At 41.8% G+C, this 27187-nt stretch overlaps 2 protein-coding genes across 3 annotated transcripts; one reads left to right on the top strand and one right to left on the bottom strand.

Moving 5' to 3' along the window:
- Positions 1-236: 236 nt before the first annotated feature.
- On the bottom strand, positions 237-14726 carry LOC142370837 (zinc finger CCCH domain-containing protein 7B-like). 2 transcript variants are annotated; one of them, XM_075453340.1, is made up of 22 exons: positions 14512-14726; positions 14166-14233; positions 13993-14029; positions 12774-12971; positions 10534-10692; positions 10337-10417; positions 10077-10131; positions 9800-9972; positions 9007-9592; positions 8233-8297; positions 8047-8140; positions 7707-7868; positions 7034-7248; positions 6747-6847; positions 6472-6653; positions 5206-5291; positions 4667-4839; positions 3844-3949; positions 1791-1899; positions 1536-1672; positions 1246-1415; positions 237-911 (listed from the first exon to the last, which is right to left on the bottom strand). In XM_075453340.1, the coding sequence occupies exons 2-22, from the start codon at positions 14222-14224 to the stop codon at positions 731-733; spliced, it is 3129 nt and encodes a 1042-aa protein (XP_075309455.1). In that variant the 5' UTR covers positions 14225-14233; positions 14512-14726; the 3' UTR covers positions 237-730. The 2 variants fall into 2 exon arrangements, with proteins under 2 accessions (XP_075309455.1, XP_075309456.1); XM_075453341.1 differs by having other exon boundaries at positions 9007-9514.
- Positions 14727-14800: 74 nt separating this feature from the next.
- On the top strand, positions 14801-18070 carry LOC142370836 (THAP domain-containing protein 6-like). Its single transcript, XM_075453339.1, has 4 exons — positions 14801-14976; positions 15754-15946; positions 16086-16193; positions 17269-18070. Exons 1-4 carry the CDS (start codon positions 14897-14899, stop codon positions 17443-17445), a joined length of 558 nt encoding a protein of 185 aa, XP_075309454.1. The 5' UTR covers positions 14801-14896; the 3' UTR covers positions 17446-18070.
- The last annotated feature ends 9117 nt before the right edge of the window (positions 18071-27187 follow it).

The raw sequence follows: 27187 nt of genomic DNA, 5'->3' as shown, positions 1-27187 counted from the left end.
ACCACTATGGCGTTTATCTTTTTATCAAAGGCGATTTTACTTCATACGTACGTATTCTGATGTTTTGAAGCAACAAATGCTGCCACCCAGGTGACATTTGTCAGTGAAAGTCAGAACGATAATGTTAAACCACATTCTTTGCAAATTCCAAGAGTTCAGGTATTAAACTAGCCTGCCTGCAGTACCGATCTGTCACAGGAAACCCTTTTTGCAAGAGTACAAACTGGACTTAAACATGACAGCATTTGAGTTTATTTCAATATATTTTAATGCACGTTCTGAGGTTTAACATCTGGGTGTGACTGTGGGATAAAAACACTAGTAGCTGCTGAAACAAAACACAAGCAGAAGGGGGAAAGAACAACACAAAAGCTCACAAACGGCTGCACATACAGTTGAATATAAACCCTTTATGGATCAGCAGTAATTAATAGAGTCTATGACTGCTGGGTTTTTCACAGTGGCACCAACTTCATTTCGTCAGCACTTTGGTGTTTACAACAATGTTAAGACTGAACAGACACAAGGATGTCACACACCTCCACACACTTGAAAAAATAAAATACTCATTTTAAGTAAAAGGAGTCTGGCACTTTGGGGAAGGAAAATACAGGTGCTTCAGATTGATTGATTTTGGGGCTAACGGCACATTCTCATCGCTTCACCTAAAGGTTTTGGTTTGAAAGTCATGACAAGCTGTTGGTTTGGCAGTTACAAAGTCAAATTCTTCTCAGTCCTGCAGTAGAAAGTTGTACTTCCCAAAGTCAAGTTCATCGGGCATGATGAGCATGTCTTCCCTGGCTTTTGCCAGTCTTCGTCGCAGGAAATCCCGTCTCTCAGTCCACTCCTGCAGCTCCTCTGGGCTGTGGGCATAGTCGCAGCTCACACCGTCAGGGCAGCCGCCATCGTACCTGGAAAGCGCAAAGTGTCAATTGTTTTTGTTCTGACAACTTAATGATTGTTATTTTCCAATAAAATGTCTTTACAACAGATTTTAAACTAGTTTTTAAACCACTGCATGAAACTACCACAAGATACGAGTACAATATTGACATCCAGTGGCATATAAAAGTTTGGAGGCTCTGAGGTCCAACCCTGAAATCTGAGTTGACCAGCTTGCAGCCAGGTTTCCCCATCTGTTCCTGTGATTTAGACTAAGGACGCTGCGATATAAAATTCCAAAGGGTTGAAGTCAACACTTATCTATCCTGTGAAACCACAAACCGATCCAGGAAAAGCTCTTACTTGGGGCAGAGTTTAAAGCATGTTCCAGGGAAGCGGTAGCTCCACGTCAGGGCCTCGTCTTCTCCCTCACAGCTGAACACTCGATCCTTGTGCTTCTCAGAGGAAATGTGCTGCTGCCACTGACGCTCACTGTTACTGTGTTTACAGCAAAGGCGACAGTGGAAGCCACTCTAAAATAGAAAAAAAGGGATGCATTTTCAAATTCATCTTTTCATACAGATGCATGGACAAAACAATAATTTTTGGTGTTTGTTCATTTTTTAAATCCTGAAAATCCGCTTTAAGCCCACCATTAGTTCGGCATAGTCGGTTGGCATGGCGATGTATTTCTCCTCCGGGTTGGACTGAGAGTACATGCCCCCCTCTGCTCGCTGGTTGTGGGCAGCCAAAGCCAGCCACATGTCATAGATCTGCTGCATTTCGTGCACTGAAACAAAACGTACAAAATACTTTCACAGGTTCTACATACAAGGGTTGGTTTTGATAGGCAGCTTTTGCATATTTCCTTTTAATCTCATGGCAACTGCATTTTTTTTCTAACTTACAGTCATTATTTTTCATATACATCCACATCTCCTTCTCCTCTTGGCTGTGAGCAAAGGTGCAGTTCCCAGGGTAGCTGCACTTCCTCTTCTCCAGAATCTGAACGCACATCTAACAAAAGAAAAACTTGATGATAACAATTATAGAACAGAGCGCCGAGAGCTCCCATTGGACAAAAACCCTCCTCGATCATTGAAAATGTCAACGTTGGCTGAACATAGGAATAATGTAAATTTTGATTAGTTTCGCAAGGGCTTGCCGGCCACCTTGGGGGCAACAGAGGTATTTACGGCTTGAGTTTAAGAGAATATCAGAGAGAAATGGACGAACGTTTCTTTCATTATAAGACAGGACACACCTAAAAGAAGGTAGGTATGATTGCTTGGCCAAAGGGAATGAACCTCCAGCTGACCTCAAAGTGGATTTAGTGTCAAATATTTTCAATCAAAGGGATGATAAGCAGGTGTGAGTGGGCACCCTGTGTTGCTTTAAGAACAGAGACGTAGCAAAAACCAATCTTCATGATGTACTTAATGACTTTGGAAGTGGCACAAAGAACATTTCTGAGGATGTCGGCAAAAGTTGTTGATACTCATCAGTCGAGAGAAGTCTGTCCAATCTTTTTTCCTTTTCCGATTTTGCCATTTTCAACTAATACCATCCAAAAAAATAGCTACTAAGGCAGACCAAATAGACCAAATAGCAAGGTTCGTAGTAGTCTGAGGTCACAGAGTAACTCTGATAAACTAAAGGTCTCTCTCACGTTGGCTTATGTGAATAGTCACGAGTCTGCATGAAGAGAGCACTAAACAAAAATCTGTAAAAACAGATGGGATGTGGGATGGTGGCAGTATCATGGTTGGGGTGGGTTTTGCTGCATCTGGGCCAGGACGGCTGAAGACTAAATTCTGATATCTTTATTAAAAATTTCTGTACACCTGTCTGAACTGAATCTCCACAGAGAGCGGGCTCAGGCCGCAAGACAATAATCGCAAGCACCAATGCACCAAAGAATAAGGTTTTAGCATGGCCAAGTCACAATTCTGACTTTCATCAAACAGAAATGTTGTAAAATGACCTGAAGCGAGCAGCTGATTTGAGAAAAGCCACCAACATTCCAGAGTTGAAGCTGTTCTGTGCAGAGGAATGGACTGAAATTCCTAAAAGCAACGATTGCAGGTTTCATATACTGTGTATTACTCATGTAAATAAGGTTAAAAGTTCACTTCCTTAGTGCATGATGTATGAGATGACTGACACAACCATCACAAGAGTGATTTGGATTATGCCTGTATTTGTGTATAGTACAAGCCATACGTATGAGTCAATTACCTAATGCCTAAGCTCAATGTACATAAATATGATTCATTAACCTGATGCCTGTATACAAAGCAAACTGTGCATTGTAATCCTTAAATGATTCTGTAGATCAGATCATTCCCTCAGCCCACCGGTGCCTCACCCCAGTGCCCCCTGCTTGAACCCCCTGTGGGTCCCAGCAGATGCACCGATAACAGAAGGACTCTTGTCTGCTAAAGAAGCCGCTAGTTCTCCCCTGAGGCCAAACAAGTCATACCGTCAAGAATGTGAGTTTAAAGTCTCAGTGTGGCCGGAAAACGTTTCATGGTAAATATTTAATTGTATAAAACAAACCATTTTTAGAATGTAAAGGGAATTATGTACTTTATAGTTGAAGATCATCTTAAATGCCACCTGCATGCATTGTCCCTTTACGGGAAAGGTGTATAAAATATAGGATAATCAGTAAGTTTAGGCTCTGCGTGGTCAGAAAACAATTAATATATGGTGGCCTAGTTTCACTCACCGAATTTGTGAACGGGTACTATTAGGCACCAGTACTTCAAGTGTCCCCATAATCTATAACAAGCAACGCTACAAGTTGTATCTTCACAGCACCAAAGAACACACAGAGTAAAAGAGAAGTACGAGAAGGATCAGGAGACAACTGTGTTCATCATTCAGGGAATGTCTGTGAACCGAGTGCTTGTGTGAATCGACCTGCATCAAAGTGTGTGAGATTAGAGAAACACCTACATCATATTGCAAAGGGAAGTTCTTGGCATGCGGCAGTGGTCGGACCTGAACCCATTTACTTCTCTCTGGGGACTTGACCAGCAGAAATCGTCTCTCTTTGGTCCACCTGAAGATGAAATCAGAAGAAGACAGAAACAGTGTAATAAATGATCTACGTTTTTAATCCAGAGGAAGACTGAACACTGAATGCTAGTAAGGATGGGGAAATAATAAAAAAAGATTATTAATTAACTCACAAATGTCAAAAAATCTATTTCCTAAACATTAACTGATCAGGTTATGTTGATGCGAGGCTAAAGCAGGAACTGGGAAAAGTGGTAGTGAAGTTCCAGACCTACAGCGTACAAAAAATGCCTGAGTGAGGAATCCGACCGGCACCCCCTTCATTCATAGCGTGGAAACACTTTGGCTTCTATGAAGTTTAACTAAAATATTTTGGAACCACATCACAAAGATGAGAAAACAAATTACACGCTTCTTGCCATTGAAATTTAAAAAATACCTAGTTGCAGTTGCCACCAACCACAGGACCATCGAGCAAGTGACATCAAAGCTTCATCCCAAACTCTTTGGCAACTTTTATTGCCAAGGAAATTTGTCCGTATTCCGACTGAGAACCAGGGCAAGTGTGCAAGCATCTAAAGACCCCACGCCTGACTGACAGTAAACGCTACGGACAGGGGGTCTCATGTCACTAGAATCTGTTTTTCAGTTACCTAAATCAATCCAATAACACAGAATTTAAATGTTTATGAATCACTTTTGGAATTGAAGTTTTTTTCTGGACATGTACAGGAACTAAGCGGAGATAAATTTCTCTCACATGTGTCTGGCTTTGGCAGTGCAGTGCTTGAGTCCTTTGTCTGGTTCACTGATCAGGCCGTCCCGCCAGCACTGAGCACATGCAAACTTCATCTTCATATTAAGACTCCTCCCAACACTGCCTCCTACTCCTCCTCCTCCTTTTGATTTGCTTGCAACCCCTCCAGAGGAAAGCTGTTTGAAGTCAAAAGATAAAGGTAAGAGTAAACCTACAGATGAGATGCTAAATAAAGTTTCATTTCAAAACATTACCAGTCTATGTCTATTAATCAATAGCTACAATTTCAACTACGATGTACCCTGCTTGCTACTTGTAAAGAACATGATGCTATAATCAATATGAATGACAAATCAAAAGCTCTGGAGTTTCCATAAGCAGAGCATTTTACTCAGAAGAGAAAAAAAACAGCAGTCAGGAGGTATGAAAACGGCAAAAGGCAGAACAGCGCCATCTAGACCAAACAGACCGGTTGGTCGATGTGAAAGTAAACATTGTGGCTTTGCACACATTGTAAAAATTCATACACATTGATTTCTTACTCTGTTTACTCTCTCTTGGCTTGAAATTTGCTCCTGCTTCTCATAATACCCCATGGATACTTTCACAATCTCATCAGGGCTGATGCCTGCAAATACACACACAAACAACCCCCCCCCCATGACATCAGACATCAAACGTCTCGATCAGCTGTTTTTGAGCTTTGCACCGAATGTCTCCGACAGTAACAAGGTGTTTTTGCTAGTATTTAGAGTTAGTCATTTCCTGAAAACAATGAGAAAAAAAAAAAAAAAAAAATCGGTCATGACTCATCCCGTCCTCGGGGACTGTGATAGTTTTGCATGTGATGAAACCCTTTCTGCGGTGGGCGGAGCTGATCAGTCAGAGCAGCGTGATGTCCGATCAACACAAAATGAGGTCAGTGGAGGACGCAGCCAAAGCAATGCTATCATAAACACCAAATTAAGTTGATATATGACTTAAGGCCATGTAACTGTTTGCACTGCATTGACATTATCATCATCTCAAAAGATGCCAGGTTTTTTTGTTTTTCTTCTTGAAAACTAATCAGTGGAAGGAATGTTGCGGAGCCAACGAAGACGCCTCCGTGGAATGGATGCTGCCTGTAAGGTGAGAGATCGCCTTCGGCAGGATTCCACCGGCAAAGTATCTCCTTTAAAGCAACAGATACGTAATCACTGCTTAAGACGCAGTGTGACAACTATAAGCAATTCAAGGTCGTCCTTGCAAAAAAAAAAAAATGGTATGATTACCCAACAGGAACCACATAAAACGCACGTCTGTAAAGGGCAATATCGCACCTATGTGAGAACGAGGGTTTTCAGGTTGTTTTGGTCTGAATATCCGCTGCTCCTGCACCCAGCTGTCAGTGAACTGAAGGTGGCATTTGAGGTATTTATGGTTTTTGAGGCGCTGTTTTTTTTTAAATCGTATTCTTAAAGGTACCCATTTACTTACTTGCTCCCTGCATCATTGATCAGTGCTTATTTTTGGTTGTCCACTGGACAGGCACATCACACAATATGGCAACCACTACCTTGATTTCAGTGTAGGGTGATCCAATTCGCTATTTTGAGTCCCATTTCTTAACTTAATATTCACTTCGCTTTCAGTTCTGGTGCAGTTTCTGCATGAGGAATGATGTCTGTTTTCTAAACGTTCACCTGATAGTGGCTGAATAATGTCTCAGTGCTGTGTTATACCAAGCAGGCAGCGTGAATCAAAGCTCCGTAGCATTAGTTGAGAAAACTGTGGTAACATTGTCCACATGTGTGATCAGACTGCACCTGTGTGACGCTGAACCCTCCAGGTTTTAAGTTCAATGACAGAGTGGGCGTACTGACAGTCGTCCTCCCTCTGGCAGCCATAACGGATGGCTTGACGGCATATATCCAAGTGGCACAGGACGCTGAGAGGACGAACCTTACTGTAGTTCACAATGTGAGTCCGAACCACAAACGCCAAGCACCTGATGGCCAAGGCGGGACAGACAGAGAGAAAGATGTGGGTTAAGAGCCTGTCAGACACTGAAATGACAAAGGGCAAAGACCCACACACTCACTTATTAGCATCAAAGTTGTGCCGAGCGTCCAGGTTAGAGCAGACCGCATGATTGTTACTGGAGCGCTTACTGATGATCCTCGGTTTATTGTCGTAGCACTCCTGCAGTGATACAGAAACAATACTACGGCTGAGAATTAAAAGAATGAAAAACAGGAAAAACTTTTTACTTTAATCCTCATCTATAATATCCTCGTGTTCATAACCATCATCATCAGTATTACAGCACCCACGTCCGGTTTCACGACCTTACTAAAAAGCACACATTCCACATATACGAGCACTAACCCGGCAGAGGAAGATAAACAAGCCCCTGTTCTCCTGGAGAAGACGAATGATGCCGTTTACGGGGTCGAGTTTGACGGCAGCCATCTCAAACAGCAGCGTCCTGTCCAGCGTCCCTTTCCTCTCTTCTGTCCAAACGTCTATTTCCAGCTGGTTGTAGGCAAACGAGCATTTCTCTCCGTACTTGCAAATGCCCAGATCCCCAGACTTCAGCAGCTCTGCGTGGGCGAGAAAACACACACAGACGCAATTAATCACTTACACTTTAATCATCTTAAACTGCACGGCGCTTTGACGTTTGTGAGTGACGAGCGTTTTTTTTCAAAGCGTGTTTGTCACCTTCAGGTATCAGCTTCTGACACAGAGGCTGTAATGTGCATCAAATTAATTGCAGTCAGACTTGTTTCTGGTGGTTGTACCGGGGCTGCCCTTTGTCACCGATTCTGCTCCTAACTTTTACAGCAAGAAGCTCTAGGCACTCCCACCCTCTATGCGGGTCCATGGTCCTTAGTCAGAAAAGCTTTGCATCACGCTTTTCTTCGCATACCAAAGAATCTGTAACAGGAATCCGCTTTTCAAACATCGAATCATCCGTTGACGATTCTTCTTCTTTTTCTTTTCTTTTTTTAAACATTTTCACTTTTACCGTTCACTGGCTTGCTGTGGAGGTTCCCACCTTTACAGAGGACAAACGGTCCCGAGAAAGACGTCCAGGTGGGAAGTGGTCGCACTCTGGTCCACTCCGAAGGAAAACCCGTTTTCCGTCTACACAACAGAACATCTCGCTTGCAGTTGTGCACCAGGTCTGGCTTGTGAACAAAAGAGTATATCCCCTGACCTACAACCGGAAAACATTCCAAAAGGTACAACGTATATTTTGAGAAACTGCAAACATTACAAGAGAGAAAACAACTACAAGGTACATGTGAGATATGTCCTCCCCGGCTAATACGTAGCAGGGTCATTATTATCTCTTAGTCCCACTCATGGAGGAGAGGACTGGACTTCTGACGTACCTTCCTGATGGAAACATGTGGCGCAGGCCTGCAGGAACTCATGAGTCGACCACAGCGGGTTAGAGACTCCAAGAGGCCCGTAAGTATTCCTCTCCTGTATGTCCACAGCAAGAATAGGATTTCCATCAAAGTTAAGAAAGCATACAATGAAAGAGAAGCTAACACAAACCGTGTAATCAGTCTTACTTTGCAGTGACTTTTTGGAGCTCGCATTACGGGAGGAGCAGCGACAGTGTGCGAGTTTGAGAAGCCTGAGGAGCAACAACAACAGAAATTACACACACCGCATTTAAGTAAAAAGCGCTACAAACACCATTTCTAACGGCTTTTATTCTAGCAGCAAATGCAGTTTCAGGTCACTAAAAGCTGATCTTTTGAAAAACGTCTCTGGTGATGTTGATGGATCGTTTCAAAAATCTGTTTGTAGTGCAGCTCAGGAGCGTGGCAGAGGCTAGTTTAGAGAAGAAGCTGGGACACAGTGTGATGGACGCTCTGCTGTGATTAAATGAAATAAAAATATATTTTACTCATCCCAAAGGGGAATTATATATCGGTTAAGGTAGGGTGGGTTTGGTAGAAAGCAACAAACCTGTCCTGTTTATACCTCCGCTCACACGCTCACTGCAGATAAACAGTCGTGGGAGATGAATGAATACCAGCTGCTAAGATTGCAGTTGGCCCGTTTTTGAGCCAACATTTGGTTTGTAGCTTCTGAACGACTGTAGAAGCGTGGTGGTGCAACATGGAGAAAGGGTGAGGATGGCAGCTAGGGCCACCTTGGATTTACCGCTCTCTCTTTAAGGTCATGGAAACTCAACTAATTCCATTTGAACTTGTACATCGTACATTTCTGACGTCACTCGACATGCTCAGCTTTTCCTTCATTCCTAAACACTGACATAAAACCTGACATGCAGGTTTAGTGGTTTCAATTATAAGTCACCGACGTTTGATAGTCACCATTTGAGCTGAAATCAGAGAGCGAGTCCAGGCCTGTTCCCCCGAATGAAACTGCTGGCAAAGCCCCGTCGACACCTGCCTCTGCGGGGAACGAGTCCAAGGCATCGAGACAGTCCAGCTTCTCTGTGACTTTAGTGCTAATTTTAGGGACCCCGCCGTTCTGACCAATTGGATGAGAAACAGCCCCAACGGCGTCTACCTCATCCAGCAATTCATCTAGAGACTTTTCTCCCACGTCCAGCTCTGCTGGAGGCTCATTGACTTTCTCAGTGGCAACAGCAGTTGGCATCGCATCCAAAACGGCATCAAGTGTATCGAGGGAATCCAGACCATCCAGCGCCGCGGAGGTCTGCGCTAAGGTTGAGCCGCCTGTGTCACCTCCAGTTCCAGAGGAGGACAGATCGTCGAGGATATCCAGTTTTGCAGCAGAAGCGCTGCGTCCGTCACTCGAAAAGGAGTCCAGGGAGTTGAGCTGGGTGATGGTCGAGCTGAAGAAGGCCGGGGGTAGCTGTGGTGTAGGGGCAGGCAGGACAGAAGGAACTGTGTGAGTGGAAGTGGATGTCCTGCTGGGCACTGAGAACGCTGCCTGGACGTGGTAGAAAAACACTGTGTGCTTGTTATTCTTGTCACACAAACCAAACCTTTTCAAACACTTTCACATTGTTAAGAAACAGTTAAGGTGATCTGCTAGACATCTCAGTTAAGTAGCCCATTTCAACCAAGGTCACCTTCACCGTTATCAGCAACAAACGTCAGTTTTCTGGTCTACAAGGACAAAGACAGCACATTTCACCTCAGCCGGAACTTGTTCGGTCGGAATGCAGTCCAGCAGACTGTCTAAATCATCTCCCATCAGCTCAGAGTCCTCCACAGCTTCCCTACTGTCGAGCGGCATGTAACCGGCAGGTTGGCTGCCGACGGGTGGCGGGGAGGCAAAGGTGGACGTGGGCACGCTTGGGAAGCTGACTGCGGAGAAGCAAGAGGACATGTATTTGGATCCTATTTCACAAGCAACTCCTTTGGAACAAATTCCCCAACAGCTTAACGAGGACCAGACAAAGAACTCTCACCTGGTGCAACAACACTCAGAGGATTCGCGCCATTTCGTAAATGATCACCGGGGGCCTGGAGAGGAGAGGGGAAAAGAAACATTTGAAAGGATGAGTACAGGCCCAACAACCTGTTCAAAAACAGGACAACACACAGAATCCATTACACTTACACTGTGATAATCATCCATCCTTTTGACCATGAGCAACCCGAAGACTGAGAATATCCTTTCGCATCATTCACCTTTAAATAAATAGAAAAAGAAATCCACTTCACTCACCATTGAGCTGACGTAGGGTTTTCGAATTTTCAGTCCCAGGTGGACGGCCAGCTCCTGCGCGAGCTCGTTCACCTGTTTGTCCTGTCAAGAGTTCAAGAAATGACTCCACTGACTCCATCTAACACAGAGTGCAACAACATTACAACAGGACGAATTGATCCACATCATCTCTATCAAGAGCTCTGCCCTTTGCCTACCTGAGGACTGGAGAGCAAACAGCTGGTGGTGCAGCTGTAGGCATCCTTGTATTTCCCCAGCTCCTTCAGACACAGCGCCTTCCTGTACAGAGCTCTGCGGCTGTCCCGGCACACTTCCAGAGCGCAGTTGCAGTCCTCGACACCTTGATCATACTTCCCCTGTGGAAAACAAGAGATGACTTAGGCCAAGGTGGAAAAAAAAACCTGTCAAAAAGGACCGTGGAAGCAAGCTAAGTAAAGGCACAAATCAAGTCCAATTAAAAGAATTCACAGACAAAGATTTTAAATTCCCAACCAGATCCAACATATAGTTTTAAGTGAGGTTAACACAGTGCGAAGAGCTTGCTGTCTGAATTGCAAAGTCTCGAAACTGGCACAGCTGTTCGAGGAGTGTCTCTTTGGTATGCAGACTGCCATGGCGGCCTTGGGATGGTGATAAAACGCATCTGAATTATTTAATGAAGGCCGTGCTCTTTCACGGGCAGTCCACCAGAAGTGTGGACAGCACTGTTTAAATTCCAGTTTCGCGCAAAGCGTTCTGGTTCCAGTTCTAGTGTTTCAGAGAATTTAGGATTTGTGTCCAGAAAACATAATAATAACTTGGACTCATTTAGCGCCTTTCAAGGTACCCAAGGTCGCTTTAACAAAAGAAAAGAAGGGGGGAAGGGTAGGGCCGGAGGGGTGGGTTTAAAGTGATACTCCGGAGTAGATTCAACCTGGGGTCATTTGAACCGTGATATCCAGCCAAGTAGCCCACCGCAGTTTTTTCGATATTGGCTGAACATCAGCCGAGTTACAGAGTTATCCCGAATAGCTTCGTACAAGGGTTAATGGATCCTGGTCCGTATCTCCAAAATTAGCACACTAAAATCACATGCCATGACACCAAACTTCTACAGTAGTACAAATATGGTCTGTACTCACCAAACGATGCATTTGGAAGTTTGAAAATAGTCCAGGAGTTTATTATTATCAACACAAGCCTGATAGCTTCTCTGCAGCTAAAGCTGCGTCGACGTCACTTCAGGGAGCTGGGAGCTTCAAAGTAAGATGAGGGTTGATCTACTACTGTAGACAACAAAGTATATGCTATATTCTACATGTTTTTTTTAATGAATTTTTATGTTGTAGAGTTGTGAAGTTATTTTATCAATGGAGAAACTGAGCAGCCTTGCTTTGTTGTCTACAGTAGTAGATCAACCTTCATCTTATTTTGAAGCTCCCAGCTCTCTGAAGTGACGTCGACGCAGCTTTAGCTGCAGAGAAGCTATCAGGCTTGTGTTGATAATAATTAACTCCTGGACTATTTTCAAACTTCCAAATGCATCGTTTGGTGAGTACAGACCATATTTGTACTCCTGTAGAAGTTTGGTGTCATAGCATGTGGTTTTAGTGTGGTAATTTTGGAGATACGGACCAGGATCCATTAACCCTTGTACGAAGCTATTCGGGATAACTCTGTAACTCAGCTGATGTTCAGCCAATATCGAAAAAACTGCGGGTGGGCTACTTGGCTGGATATCACGGTTCAAATGACCCCAGGTTGAATCTACTCCGGAGTATCACTTTAAGAAGAGATGTGTTTTTAGATTCTTTTTGAACTGTAGTAGAGAGGGGGCAGAACGGATGTGAAGTGGCAGATTGTTCCATAGGGTAGGGGCAGCTGAACAGAAGGCCCTATCTCCATATGTTTTCAGTCTGGTACGAGGAACGGAAAGTAGGTCCTTGTCTGAGGAGCGCAGAAGCCGCGACTGGGAGTAGGGGCAACATTTGCATTTTGTTCCTGAGATCAACACTGGCGCACTTGAGTTAAATTCTTTTGTTTTTATTTCCCACCTATTTTTAATCGATCTTTTTCATTGTAGTTTTTGTTGAAGTCTGTGTCTTTTACGTTCATTTTTGTGATGCCTCAATTTGCTTCTTAATGTACGGCACTCAGGTCAACGGGTGGTTTTTTAAATGCGCTTCAAAGATATATTTGACTTTGACTTCTGGTCCTTGCTACTAGTTCATAAAGATACTTTCAACTTGCAAATAAACAGCATATGGTCTTTTGAAAAAAAAAAAAAAAAAAAGGCACTAAAAGGAAGGACATAAGAAGCCTTCATCAGAGATCAAGACGCATAACTTTTGGACACGAACACATATTCGTTATTTGCTCTAGTCACAAGTCTGGTGCTCGCCCAGACAATAAGCTGCACATCTGCGGAGCCACTTACGCGGGATGAAGTGTAACTCACCGTACTGTGGTAGGCAGCAGCTCGGTTGACGTACAGGCTCTCCAGCAGGACCTCGGGGATCTGGATGTCCTCTCCTTCAGCGTAGGTTGAGACATTCAGGCCCTCGCTGAACTCTCTGACGGCCTGCTCCCACTGTCTGTCTCGGAAGCAGGCGTTGCCCTCCTCGAGCAGGTCGCACACCAACTGGGTCAGATAGTCCTGTCGGCAGGAAAAGAAAGAAGAGAAAAAGAAGCTGGGTGTGTGTGCGCCCAAAAAACACAGAACCCTATTATTTAACGAATGTTTTACGGATGACTTTATATTCTGCTTGGTCACAGTTCGCCTGCGCAGTAAGCAGAGAGAAAGGTATCAGGAGTCGTGCTGATGTAATAAGTGTAGAAAGTGGGTGGCATTGTGTCGCTGAAATAAGCAAGACCTTCCCCTGAAAAATAAGCCATCTAGATGGAGACATATTGTAACTTGCGTGCACCAACGCATGCCCAGACCATCACGGGTGATGGATTTTGAACTGTTCATCAACAACAAGATGGATTTATCCTCAATTCCCAAAAAGAAATATAAGTTTTGATTCCTCAGATCACCGAGCTCTTGGCAGTCGACCTCATCAGTTGTGAAACGTTCCACTCACAGCCCTCTTTCTTTCTTTTTTTTTTTTTTAATACCACAACTTTCACCGGTGATTTTGAAACACGTTGCGGGAATCGAATTCAAAATTCAACATACATCTTCTAAATGTTTGACTGGAAATGTTGTCTCTGAAGAGGCCAACGTGTATATTTGAGCACATATTCCCTTTGGATTTCCCAGTAAAAAGGAAGACTGCTGGTTTCATTTTCTTGTTTGCAGCACGACAAACGTTTTGTGGCCTTTGGAGTCAAAAGGATATCCAGAGACCTGATCCAAGTCAGGGGATTAAACAGAAGCGTTTTGTTACAGACTGGACAAGAGTTCCAGATATGACAGCGAGGAGAGGCGTCGGGACAAATCAACAACTGATTTAAACCCAACAGTTAAAAGAATAATAAGAGAGTCTAGTGTTTAATTTGACTCAGTGCCCAGAAGGAAAAGAAAGATGGTAGCAAAGCACAGGCAGTGCCTCTCACGACAATGGGAAGTTTGTGACTTCAGCAGCCATTTCTGATCAAATTTCTGCAGATCAAACCATTTATGACACCACGACTGCGGTGGAGACAGATAAAAGAGCTGATGGCCGCCCTACCTGGTAGCCTTCGGGATCTGGGTAAGCCAGGGGAGACCTACAACACAAGACACAAACGTGTTACTGGCATAGCCTATCTGGAAAGAATATGAGTCACTCGGAACCTGTTTCACTTTCTGTCAATGTGCCCTTAAAAATAGAAAAAGAAAAAAGGAAAAAAATCAATCTCTCACTGAATAAATGCCAGAGCCTTTCTTATGTCCCCTTTGCGTTTCTCTCGGACCGGGTCCATGGTTGCTCACTGGTTTGGGGAGAGAGAGAGAGAGAGAGAGAGAGAGACATGCAGACCAGAGCAGGATTATGAACAAAGACTGACAGATGATATGTTGATACCAGCTCATAACAGCCCGCTTCCTTCGAAAGAAATGAGCAAGAAACAACCACCTCTTGGAGCCATGTTTCAAACTAACTGAGTTTGTTCTTCTTGCTTATGTGCGATACTCATCATTATTTATAAAAACCTTCCAGCGTGCATGTTGTCCTGGCTATCACGGTGCAACTTTGGCGAGACACACCTACCTGAAAAAGTGAGGAAGTTCATTGAACCGACGTAAAGTTTAGAGGCAAGCCATGGTAGAAGTGGTAGAACCGAAGAATAAAAAGCAGAGGAGAGGAGTCAGCGTGGACACACAGTAAACAGGTCTGACGGTGAGAGTCCCCACGGTCTGTGGTTAAGTTTCGTTTCCCTGCAACCCTGGCAGTCAGCTTCAACTCCTTTCCCTGCACAGGATACTCAAGAGTAACCACGTGACAAAAGCAGGGGGCTACGTCACGGAGTTCGCGGCCAGTCCACGTCGCCGTCGGTTCAGAGAGTTGGACCACGTGACTGACGCCGCAATGGTTTCTGGTTCGCACGTCAACGGCGTCGCCATGTTGGCCGTGGCAACTTACCAGAGGTGAAAAGATGCCTGGTTCTTGTGCCGCTTGGGGATGCAGAAACCGTCACACCTTTCAAACCAGATTAAGAGGAATTACCTTTCACAAGTAAGCACGAACTGCTGTTCCCGGTTGTATCTGCTCACTTCAAAACTTTGTGAAATAAATGCGTTGGCCAACATAGTCCTACTATCAAAAGCTAGCAGCAGGTAGATATTTATGTTATTCTGTTCTGGAATAAGTTTGTCAAGAATTTCCACTGGGTTCACTTGCTGCCTCATACGTATTTTATTACTAATTCATTTTTTTTTTTAAAGTTTATCTTTTTACACACAAAAAGTTCCACCGAGCGAAGTATTTCCTCAAAAAGAAAGAAATTTAAAGGCGATGTAAATATGATTTGTACCTGTTGCACTGCTCAACATGCCTCATAACGTTTGTCACTCTTGGTATTGGTGTATGGAGAGATATTTGTTAAAAAGTTGAGGTTTTTAAATTTATTGTTAATTCAGGCCAAACTCTTTTTGCACAAGTGACAGATTTATGGAGAAAACGCCCTTTTAAAAAAAAAAAAAAAAAAACTTTGAAAACATAGGTATTCAATCCTGTTACAGCAAGAAGGCTAGAAAAACTCTACAAATTTGTGTTGCGTGTGAGTTTTATAACGTACAAGGTGTGATTTAACACACATCTGGTACGTTTCTTTATACCAGCACTCTACAACCTTTGCACTGGAAAGGCAACTCTTCAGTCACATTAATAAAAGGATTCAAAAAAGGGGGGGGAAAAAGTTATGAGATTCAACTTGCACTCTGGAGCTAATTGACTAATACGTTGTGGATATGAATATCTAGCTGCCAAACTAACGTTTCTCCCACTTTGAAGGTTTCCCAAAGAAACCAAGGTGAGGCGGCAGTGGGAAATGGCTTTAAGGAGAAAAGGTTTCTCCGCCAGTGAGTCCTCCCTGCTCTGCAGTGAGCACTTCAGACCTGAGGACTTTGACAGGACGGGTCAGACGGTCAGGCTGAGAGATGGAACTAAACCAGCTGTCTTCAATTTCCTGAGCCATCTTCGAAGAGTAGGTGGACCACCGTGCTAAAAGGATGTGATAATCAGTGCGTGTCCCGCTCTGCTGGTCTTTCTCAGTGTTTCTGGATCAAAGTTGCATTGGTATTATGTTAAAGTAACCTTAAAATAACCTGAAACTCCTCTTTCAGGAAGTGACGACCAGGACAACACGAACCTCAAAGAAGGCTGAGGAGGGTCTGACAGTCGCGTCGTCTCTGCATTCCCAAGAAACTAAACCGAACCCGGAAACTAGTGACGTGAGTACTGGTTTTAGTTATGCCCCTAAAAGCTGAGAGCATTAAAGCCCACAGTCACGATTAAACCTCACTGTCACTCTATTTTCTCTCCATCTTTCTCTCACAATTCCCTTTATAATTTAATCGGGAGGACTTTAAAGACGCAGTTGAATTTTCTCTAATAGAACTGACGTTTTGACCATTTAAGACACTCAGAGAACAGTTGATATAAAACTGATTTAGAGATATCATTGATTGTAAATGGGGTTTTCAAGTTCACTTCAAAGTCAGACTGTGCAATGCTCAGAGAAACTTCAAAACACCCAAGAGCTGCATCTCACACTCTACAGGCCTCAATTACCATGTTAAATGTTAAAGTTCATGACAGAACAATTAGAAAAAGACTGAATAAATATGGCTTGGCTCTTCTCCCTCAAAGGAACATGGCAGCACGGCTTAGGCTTGTAAAGTTACATCTGAACAAACAGCAAGACTTCTGGAACAAGGCCAGACCGAAGTGGAAATTTGGTTTTTGGTCATAATGCACAGCAGCCTGTTTGGTTAAAACCAAACACTTCTGAGGTAAATCAGGGATGGTCGCCTTCAATCAGCCGATGTGTCGATGGTGATGAAGAAATCTGCTGACACGGACTTAATCAAACATAGAAACCTTTATTGCATTCATCAGGTCCGTCTCGAATTCACAAAAAAGATGCATCAAGTCTGGAGAGATGAGCCCAATGTTCTAATTAAATCTCTGCCTGTTTTTCGTATGAAGCTCCTTTTTATGTGGGATAACTTTCCCCTATTTGGTAGCCAAGATGCTCCATGTCCCTGTCTCCAGGAGTCTTGCCAGAAAATAATGTATACGGACTTCACGTTTTTGGAATGTATTTTCCTCCGAATCTCCATATTTGACTATATGCCGTCTCCTCTTTGAGCTGATCGCTGTAGAATGTGTCCCACAAAAGATTGAGGTTCGGTGAGAATAATACATCGGGCCAGTTTATTATACATTCTATAGCCTGTGCACGCCTAGCCCCTGTGAATGAAATATGAACGTTTCATAAAACATTTTCTTCCTTCTCTCTCCTAGGACCATTCTTACGCATTGCCTGCATGTCTCAGTGGATTAAAGGCCAAACTCAACGACGCTTTGGCACGGGTGGAGAGTCTGGAGCGAGATAAGAGAAATTTAAAGGATAAAGAGCGCAGGGCCAAGAACACGGTGCGTTGTCTTCTGGAAGAACTAAAGAGAAAGAAAGTTACATAAATGGAGACGTTACAAAGTTGCTGGACTTTTACTCAGGTTGAATTAATTCACCATTCTGAGATTTGAGCACATCTTCGGTCGAGATGCACAGATAACATCGGAATCGGCTGATATTTGCCTTGTTGACTGCAGTTGGCACATAGGACGACGACAACCGATGGCAATGGCTGATGATGATCTGGTGTGTCCCCCTTGTGCTTCATCGACTTTGCCCTGAAAGATATTCATCACTTTTAGTTTTGTTGGACACAAAGAAATTTAGTTGGGCAATGTAAGCACTTTAAAGTAATTGAGTTAGTAAAGGTTTAACAGGATCTTTTCAAGACTTTTCAAAGAAAAGGTGTTCATTTGTGCTTATTCAAGCAGGTTGAAATGCTTGATAACCTGCACCATGCACATGCCATTATCTCCCGATCCCTCTTCGCTCAATGTCAACCTTTTCACCTTGTTAACATGTCCGTAGGTTTTTTGTTTTGTTTTAAAGGTGTTACAAAACATAAAGGGCAAACTCCACCATCGATACGTCTAAGCAATTTCACCTCCGAATCTGTAGAGCGCCACCTGCCTGCTCAGAAGGATGAGGTCAGTTAGCTTGTATGTAGATTGTTTGGGGAACCAATCTTTTTTTTTTATTATTATTATTATTATTATCTATTTTTATTAAGGTTTTGGGGGCAAGTGGCCTTTATTTGATAGTAGGTACACAGGAAAAAGGGCAGAGGGAGTGGGGGAAGATATGCAGCAAAGGGCCTCAGGCGTTGAGGAACAACAGCCCCTTTATATCGGCCGCCTTCTTAAACAATTGAGTTATATATGGCACGCCTGGGGGAACAATCCCGACTACTTCCTGGGTCGGCCTCGTGGGGAAAATCTGAAAAAGACAAAGATTGTAAAGTTCAGAATTTCATCTTTATAGATATACATTACAAAGCTTTGTAAAGGGAATGAACAGATTACTGATCACTGAGTCAGTGAGCACTTAAGAACTTCAGAACCAAGAAGTTTCACAGCATGTCCTTAGGGGAAGATTAGTTACTTCCATTTGCTTGGGGTTGTAAATCGAATCCGTCTCTTGAAGCAAATCCAGATACCTACCCTGTCACCAAGGAATGCGCTTACACAACCGCTCTCTAGGTAAACATGCATAAAGAACATCTACCATGTAGGTGGAAAAGTAGATTAAACAGTTAAATGACTACGAATAAATAATTGCTGCAGGCTCCAGCAAGTGCCAGGTGAAGATGACACAAGCTGGTTGAAGAAGGAAGTTGGTGGGTTTTCCTCTGGTTTGGAAGCCAGAGATGTTCCATTTATGACTGTGATGGCATCAAATCAGAATAAAAAAATGTTATGCTCCAGCAGAAGTTAATTCAGTTGATGCGTAGACGTTGCAGGGTCCCATCAAAAATACCAGAATTGAACCATGAACAGCTCGGATTTGACATTGAGCTGATTATGGAGGGCGACCCTGTTCCAGCCATTTGTTTGGGAGACCCTGCAACTGTGAGCAAGCATGTTCGATGAGTCTGTTTGTTTTCACGTGTTTTTTTTTTCCCAAGATGCAGATGTTGAGTGTAGTGGGAAAACTGGACAATATAAAGAGTGATATGACAAAATCTATGCCAGAATAGTACTTTTTTTCATTCAGTTTTTTTCCAAAAGGGCCTAGCATCTGTCATGTCAGCAGAGTGAACTCACCAGGCAAAGCTTTATGCAGGCCTAAGTGTTAAACTGACCCAGTAAATAATAAATCCTTTGTTTGCTTCGCGTAATGACCATGGGACAGTCATTTCTGGCAGGGCCTGGACTTTATTACACCGAAGTAGAATGGGAAAATAATGTTCCTTTCAAAATTAGTCTTTGAAGCATGCCAGATCTAAACTCTCATACTTCTTTGCTGCTTTCAGTGATCTAAAAACTCAAAATGAAAAAAACAGCTAATGAGCATCAGTAGCACTTGCTCTAAGATCACTTATCTTCCTCTCAGAGGAGCAAGATAATAAAACAGCTGAGCATTATTGAGGACATCATAGATTCTCTCCTAACTCCAGGTTGTATTGGGACAGGTTATTGTCCGGGTGGTTACGCACATCCTTAACAACAGCCTCACTGCAGCCAATCTCACACTACACATTGTGTGTCTTTATGTATATATTAATTTTTTGTTTGCACAGTATTTTTTTTAGGTCTTTTTCAAGTCGTGTAGGACATACAAGAGAAATAAGGATAATAGAAAAAATAAATAAATAATAGTAACAAAAAATATGCCTATATAAAAAAATATATAAATAAATTTAAAGAAAAATAATTAAAAAAATAAAAATAAAATTAGCAAAATAACAGCACAAACTGAACTTCAAGCAATGACAAACGTATTGCATCCCTAGTACTCTATGTATGTGGACAAATTCTCAAAGAAGAGGTGAGTAGCCTATTATGGGTCTTATTAATGATCATTGTACTTAGCTAGGTGATCTGAAAAAGGCTGCTAAGTCTGGTAAAATTTCTTGGGGTTGTTTATCATGCTGTATCTAATTCTCTCCATGTGCAACACAGAGGTAAGGTCTGTCAGCCATGTCTTGAAGAGGGGTACGATTTCTGATTTCCAGTGCATCAAAATCAGTCTCTTTGCTGTTATTGTTCCATACGTAATGGTGTTCTGGACAAAGAGGGTATGCGTAGATAAAGACCGAGAATAACCAAACAGTGCCACCTCTGGCTCAGGCTTGAACACACAATCATACATTTCAGAAAACCATTTGAACACTTGACTCCAGAAATCATGCAACTTTGGACACGTCCAGAAAAGATGGGCTAGGGAGCCATCAGCAGACCTACATCGATCACATAAAGGAGAGATTGTAGGATAGATTCTATGCAGCTTAGTTTTTGAGTAGTGAAGTCTATGCGCAACCTTAAATTGAATTAACTGATGTCTGACATTGATTGAACAGTGTTGAATCCTACTGAGGCTCTCCTCCCAAACATCATCATCAATCTGTAAACCTAACTCATCCTCCCCAGCTGTCTTTAAAGAGTAAGTGGAAGAATCCACCTGCCCAGAAAACGCCCCGACAAAATCAGAAATCAAATGTTTTGAGTCAGGAGGGCCGAGCAAACGTTTATAAATCCCGCTTTCCTCAGGGAGAGGCTCAAAATTAGGCACATTGTGGCGCACATAGTTCCTGATTTGTAGGTATCTAAAAAAATGTGATGATGGCAGGGAAAACTTGTCTTTTAACTGAGTGAATGAGGCAAACTGTTTGTTAATGTACAGATCTTTTAGAATGACTATGCCTTTTAGCTTCCAACTGTAGAAGGTTGGGTCATAGAATGAAGGGGGAAATGCATGGTTGCTACACAACGGACTATAAACAGAAGTGCCTGGTAACTTGCAGCATTTCTTAATTTGCTGCCATATCTTCAAGCTTTTGACAATTATTCGGTTATTCACCTTGATATTTACAGGCCGTCCAGGTGTTGAGAAAAGAAGTGCTGGGAGTGAACTGTTTATGATGTCTTTCTTTTCAATAGCCACCCATGCAGGAGTGTTTGTTGAAATATCTGGACTATAACCTTCCTGCCAGTAGACGAGCCCTAAGATTCGCCGCCCAATAATAATGCTGGAAGCACGGTAGCCCAAATCCACCCCTCTCTCTCGGTTTTTGTAAATGAATTTTAGATGTGAGCTTTAAAACCCCAGATAAAAGGCATGATGATTGAATCTAGTAGTTTGAAAATACTCCTAAATACTTCAATTTATTTGTACCTTTGAAAGGGAGGCGTTGCAAAAATTCTGCATCAAGACTATCACCCAGAGACATAAACTCACACTTTTGCTAATTAATAGTGTATCCGGAGACATCACCAAAAGATTTGATCAAATCCAACAGGATGGGGATGGACTGCTCAGGCTGCGATGTCAAAAATGCCAAATCATCTGCGTACAGAGAAAAATGATGGTCCATGTCTCCAAGATGAATGGGGTTGAGAGAGCAATGTTGTCTGATACCAGCAGCCAGAGGTTCAATCGAAACGGCAAAGAGAAGTGGGCTGAGGGGACAGCCTTGGCGTGTTCCACGGTGTAATAGGAATGGTGGTGACTTTATGTATATATTCACTCACAAATTATTTTGTATTATTGATCACTGTATGGATTCTTATTTCAAAAAATGTTTGTTTGAATTAAATTTGCAACCAAGGCATATAGGGGTTTAACCTGAGTTAAATCTAATGATAAATGATGAGCATATTAAACAGCTGCAGGAGACCAAACTGCTGGGCATCACAATAGATAACAGACTGACATGGAAGCAACATATTAATAAGATCTGCCGCAAAATGGCTGGTGTGTTATCCTCTGTAAATAGATGTGCTTATTTTTTTAACCAAAACTCACGTAAAACGATCACTCAAGCACTGCTATTATCTAATTTGGATAACTGTTCCACAGTTTGGTCAAATGCAAATGCAGATCTGAAAAATACAAAATAGAGCAGCACATTTAGTCCTGAGACGAGGCTATAGAGCAAATGTTAAAGAAATGCATTCTAACTTAAACTGGTTATTTGTGAAGGATCGACTGTTGTGTTCTTTACTAAATTTTATTAGACATGTTTCTGTAACACAGAGTCCACTCATGTTATACAAACATCCGGAATTTAGTAACAGCAAGCACATGTATGACACTAGACATGCGGTGGGAAAGTATTTTACATTACCTAAAGTGAGGTCAAATGCTTTAAAAAGAACAGTGATTTATCGGGGCATGCAGGAATGGAATCAGCTTTCAAAACCCATTTCACAAATTGATGGTAAATCTTTGTTTAAAAAGACCTTAAAAAAGTACCTGTGCAATGGTAAGGGCCTTGTGTATGTATGGAACTATCATTAGATGGAAGGAAACTGTGTATTTATGTTCTGGATTTCATGTAATTTGTAAGGGAATTGTGAATTTTGATTAATGCATTCTATAATGTACTCAATGCCACGAAATTCTTTTTTGTAAAGAACTTTATTTGTAATGTATTTTGATGAGGTCCCCAGGAAGAATAGCAGCAGCTTGCTGCAGCTAATGGGGCTCCTAATAAACAAATAAACTAAAATAAAATAAACCTTGGTTCTAACCCAGTGACATTGTGGCTCATAGAAGCACCCTACACTGCTATATCAACAACCTCAGAAAAAAATTACATAAATTATTTACAATCAAATCATGTTAATTTTATGGTATTAGAAATAAACATGAATTTTTCTTCACACAGACGGGTAGAAAAATCTCATTGAAAATCTTTCCACCCGATTCCTTTGTGTCCATCATTATGCAGACTTCATCAGACAATCTTTTGTCAAAACAAACGAAAAACTTTAGAAACAATGGGCCTCGTGCAAGAACCGTTCGTACGCACAGATTTGTTCTTAAATCGTGCGTACGAGTGATTTAAGAGAATTTGCGCATTCACCAATCTTTTCATATTTTACGTTTTCTTTCAGGTACGAACAGAATTTACGAGTGATCCAGACCTGTCGTAGGAGTTTCGTAAAATAGTCGGCTGTTATTCCAATCAAGTTTGCTTGGCTAATGGATTGTATATTTAATTACTTTGAAGCAAACATAAATAAATACATACATTATACCCTATAATGATGCTGAAATTATTCTGTTTGACTTAAATTATGCACTAATAGAAGGTTAATTTGACTCTGTATATAACAAGGTCAATGGGAAGCGTAACCAGTGGCTGATTTTATACTTTCGGATGCCTTAGCGCGTCAGACTCTTGAAGAGACCGTGTAGAGACAAACGAATGGCTAACATCGCGATTTAGAATGCCAAGGACTGTGCTGCTGCAAATATGCAGCTTGCTGGAGCCACAACTCCAGAGAGAACCACGCCGATCAAACCCAATTCCACCACATGTCTAGGTCCTCACCACCCTAGGAATTTTGGCCACGGAACCTTTCAGAGGGAGATTGGAGACAGATCGGGTGTGTCCCAGTCTGTGAGTCGTGCGTTCCCCTTGGTCATCAAAGCTAACATCAGTTTATCACCCATGGTACATCAAATTCCCATACACCGCTGTCCAACAAGTACAAATAAAGAGGAACTATCATTCCGTGGCAGGACTGCCAATCATAATCGGAGCAATAGCCTGCACACATATACGCATCAAAGCACCCGTGCTGTTGTGGAGCGCACTGAGCTGAAGGCCAGGTGGGTATGTCTCATGTCTCATGTCTCATGCACGTGCACTTAAATACGCACGGGTGGCATTCATCATTTACGCAGATCATTTACGCAGGTCGTTTACACCCTTTTTCCGAAGTTAAGAGCGTTTGTTGAATCTGACGTGGCGTGTTCGTATGAGACCTTCGTACGAAAAAAGTAAGAGAAATTTAGAATAAAAATATGAAAATGTTCTTTCATGAGGCCCATTGTTCAAACAGGTGAGACCTCGACATGGAGGTACCTCATTTTGATCATGTTTTACACTGTAAAGTAAATATTAAGTGGCTATTTCACTGTGCAATTGTTTTATCCCCAACATAATTCTATTTTCACACACATAAATGTCTTGTCATCTTTATGAATTTACCTCTGGCAGCTTCTCTGAGTTCTCACACATAAACCATGGGATGACTCTCTGTCAGTCTTGGGAGTGGTGAGAGTGGGAATCAAACCACCAACCTTCCGGTTATTGGACGACCCACTCTAGCCACTGAGCCACGGCCGCCCGTGAAGAGAGAAAAAATCTTAAAATATCTTGAATTCGTGAGATAAATGTGAGAATTTTCTTTACGTCTTTATTTTTTTTTTTTTTGGAGTTGGCAACTTAAATATATAACATAGCATCACTTAAACAATGTGATATGTATGTATTATGCAGAACACTTGATGCATCTTCTTGTCGAGCATGTTTTAAACAGATAACGGCACACTGCTGCAGACCCACATCACAGCTCAGTGTTCAGCTTCTTGTGGAGACGTGGTCGTATTTTCCTCAAAAACTTCTTCCACATTGTTCCATGACGTTTTCCATCCAGATCAAGTGAAAATGTTTCGGAGAAGACTACGGGAGATCATTTTCTTCCAACTATTTGAGCAGATGCCACCTCTCTGGGATGGTCTTTTAACACAGTCATGTTGCTGATTTAAATGTGAGATCACCTGTAAATGTATGCTTATTGTTTTTTCCCAAAAACTTTTAAAGGTTTTTTGCCTGTTCCTGGAACCTATATATCTATATTTCTAATTGTTACTGGCTTAAAATGTATATATTCCACATAAAGTGATCCATTCCATATCGAAACAGTGTAGAGCTTCAGTCTTTTTCAAAACTTTGCCCCATAACAACAACATTCAGCAACCAGAGTGAAGCACTTGACATTTTGATATCAGACAAAGAGACATAAGCAGAAATATGATTCTTATTATTTATTTATGTTTAGAATAATTTAGTTTTTTAAATTTTTGTATCAAAATAATTTATATAAAAATATAATATAATAATAAATATGATTATAAATATAACAATAAATAGTATAAAAATAATAATATATATAATATATACATACAAAAATAATTTATATAAAAATATAGTAATAAATATAATGATAAATATAATACATGTAAATATATAAATAATAATACATATGAATATAAATATTACAAAAATAATTCAATTAATAGTATAAAAATAATGATAATATATATAGATAATAGAAATAGAAAGTTATGTATAGTAATCTATACATAATATGGAGTATGCATGGGTGGATTCATGCATACAAAGAAAGGAGAAGGTTCCTCAGATGGATAAAAGGGAGAATAGGTCCCATGCATATAAAAGTCTGAGGAATAATCTATTGCTGGTGAAGCATAGATTCCCAAAGTTGAGGGATCTTCAGGCAGGTGGAGGGACGGTACTGAATATCCGAGGGGTTCGGGCTCATAGAAGTCGGTAGGGTCAGAGGAGAGTTGCAGGGATGAATAAGCATCATGTTCAATATATTCAGGATAGTCAAATGGCTGAAAATATGTGCATGAAGCGTCAGTGGAGGGATGGAGGGATGTTTGATCTTCATATGCATCAAATTGGTCTTCTTGAAAAGTGCCAATTGATGGATGAAGAACATCCTCCATTTCCTTTGTCTTTTCCTCAAACTCTCTTTTGTCCTCTTCCAGTTGCTGTATTTCCAGCTCCAGATCTTTTCTGTCTTTCTGCACTTGTGTCTTCTCTTGTTCAAAGCTCTTCTTCTCTTCCTCTACCTCTCTTTTTTCCTCCTCCACTTTTGCTTTCTTCTCTTCTAAATCCTTCTTTTCTGCGTCCAGATTTTGCTTCTGACGTTTCATCTCTCTCTTTAGCTCTTCCAGGATTTCACTCTCTTTCCTAAACTTTAAGGTGGCCTCTTCTAGCCTTTGCAAATCCTGCCCGTGTTGTCTTTTTTCCCTTTCTCCATCTTCTTCTTCTCATCTTTTACTTCCCTCCAAGCTTCTTCTAAATCTTTCCTCTGTGTTGCCAGATCTTCTCTTTCTTTTTCCACCTCAGCGATGGTCTCTTTCACTCTTCTGGTTTCATCCAGCATTTCTTTTCTCGCCTTCTGAAAATCAAGCTTCATTTTCATTCTTTCTTCGTCCAGCCTTTTCTGTGTGTCCCACACCTTCCTCTTTATCATCTCCATCTTGGTCTTTTCTTCCTGGAAGTACTTTTGTTCCTCTTCCATGATTTTCATGCCGTCCCTGAGGTTGTAGACTTCGAATACGAGTTGTTTTACAGTCTGGGCTTTGTATTCGATGGTCTGATTGAGCTGTTTCTTGTCAGCCTTCAGGTCCTCGATGTGACTCCTCAAACCACCGATGAATTCTCGGAGGTTTTTATTTTGGTGCTCTAAGGCTTCATTGGCTCTTTTGGTGTCATTGAGCTGCCTAACAAAGTTTTGAACACCCTGGGTAGGGATGTTCACACGTCCCCAGCTGTTTTGCAGTGACATTGCAATAACAGTTGGGTAAGCTTTGTTAAATTTTAGCTCAAGGTGGAAACTTGTAGCTGCTTGTTGTCAAGCGGTTTCCTTTCGGATTTTGTTAAGTGTCTTTTTAAGACTTGTCGTTCACTGTCATAGACTGTATTTCTCTGACTGTAATTCTCCAATTGATCGTACTTGTCTGCACTTGGCTGAAGTCGATAAATTCTGGTCCGGTATGGAATTCTAATACCCTGAAGTTCTGCAGGGACATCATCAAGCTCCACCCACAATAAGTTCTTTGAAGTTATAATCATGCCCCGCCCACCACTAACATGCCCCTCCCCCACACAAGACAACAATGATAAACAATAATAAACAACAGTAATAATACAACAATAATAGTGATAAACATATATATTAATAGTAGAAAGTTATATATAGTAATATTATAATTACTGTTATATTATTTGGATGGCAGAAGCTGGCCAGAAAGAGGAAGGGTCAGGGAGTTATTCATGGCTGACTACTTACATTAGAGTCATGAACGCAGAGCTACTTTATAATGTCCTTTTACTGTGCGACCCAGTTATCTGCAACTTTGGTACAGTGCAGACTTGTTTCTTTTTATTTCTGATTTGCCAGAATAAACTTTCACCAAATGTAGACATTTTTCCAGGTTTCTTTACTCATGTGTCTATGCATGAAATCGGCACGGTATCTTTTAATTCATCTAGACTGTTGCTTGTTTTTAATCATTTTAATTTCATTTGAATTATTT

Source organism: Odontesthes bonariensis, chromosome 21, assembly GCF_027942865.1.
Source record: "Odontesthes bonariensis isolate fOdoBon6 chromosome 21, fOdoBon6.hap1, whole genome shotgun sequence".
Taxonomy (NCBI): Eukaryota; Metazoa; Chordata; class Actinopteri; order Atheriniformes; family Atherinopsidae; genus Odontesthes; species Odontesthes bonariensis.
This window is presented reverse-complemented; position numbering and strand designations above follow the sequence as displayed.

What these genes read in the sequence shown, in the direction of transcription:
- LOC142370837 (XM_075453340.1), bottom strand. Translation starts at nt 14,224, where the DNA reads ATGGACCCGGTCCGAGAGAAACGCAAAGGGGACATAAGAAAGGCTCTG. An exon ending in CACATGTTTCCATCAGGAAG is followed by an intron (nt 7,869 to 8,046) that starts GTACGTCAGAAG and finishes TTCCGGTTGTAG; the next exon opens with GTCAGGGGATATACTCTTTT. An exon ending in ACCGTTTGTCCTCTGTAAAG is followed by an intron (nt 7,249 to 7,706) that starts GTGGGAACCTCC and finishes TCGCCCACGCAG; the next exon opens with AGCTGCTGAAGTCTGGGGAT.
- LOC142370836 (XM_075453339.1), top strand. Translation starts at nt 14,897, where the DNA reads ATGCCTGGTTCTTGTGCCGCTTGGGGATGCAGAAACCGTCACACCTTT. An exon ending in AGAGGAATTACCTTTCACAA is followed by an intron (nt 14,977 to 15,753) that starts GTAAGCACGAAC and finishes CCCACTTTGAAG; the next exon opens with GTTTCCCAAAGAAACCAAGG. An exon ending in TCCTGAGCCATCTTCGAAGA is followed by an intron (nt 15,947 to 16,085) that starts GTAGGTGGACCA and finishes CTCCTCTTTCAG; the next exon opens with GAAGTGACGACCAGGACAAC.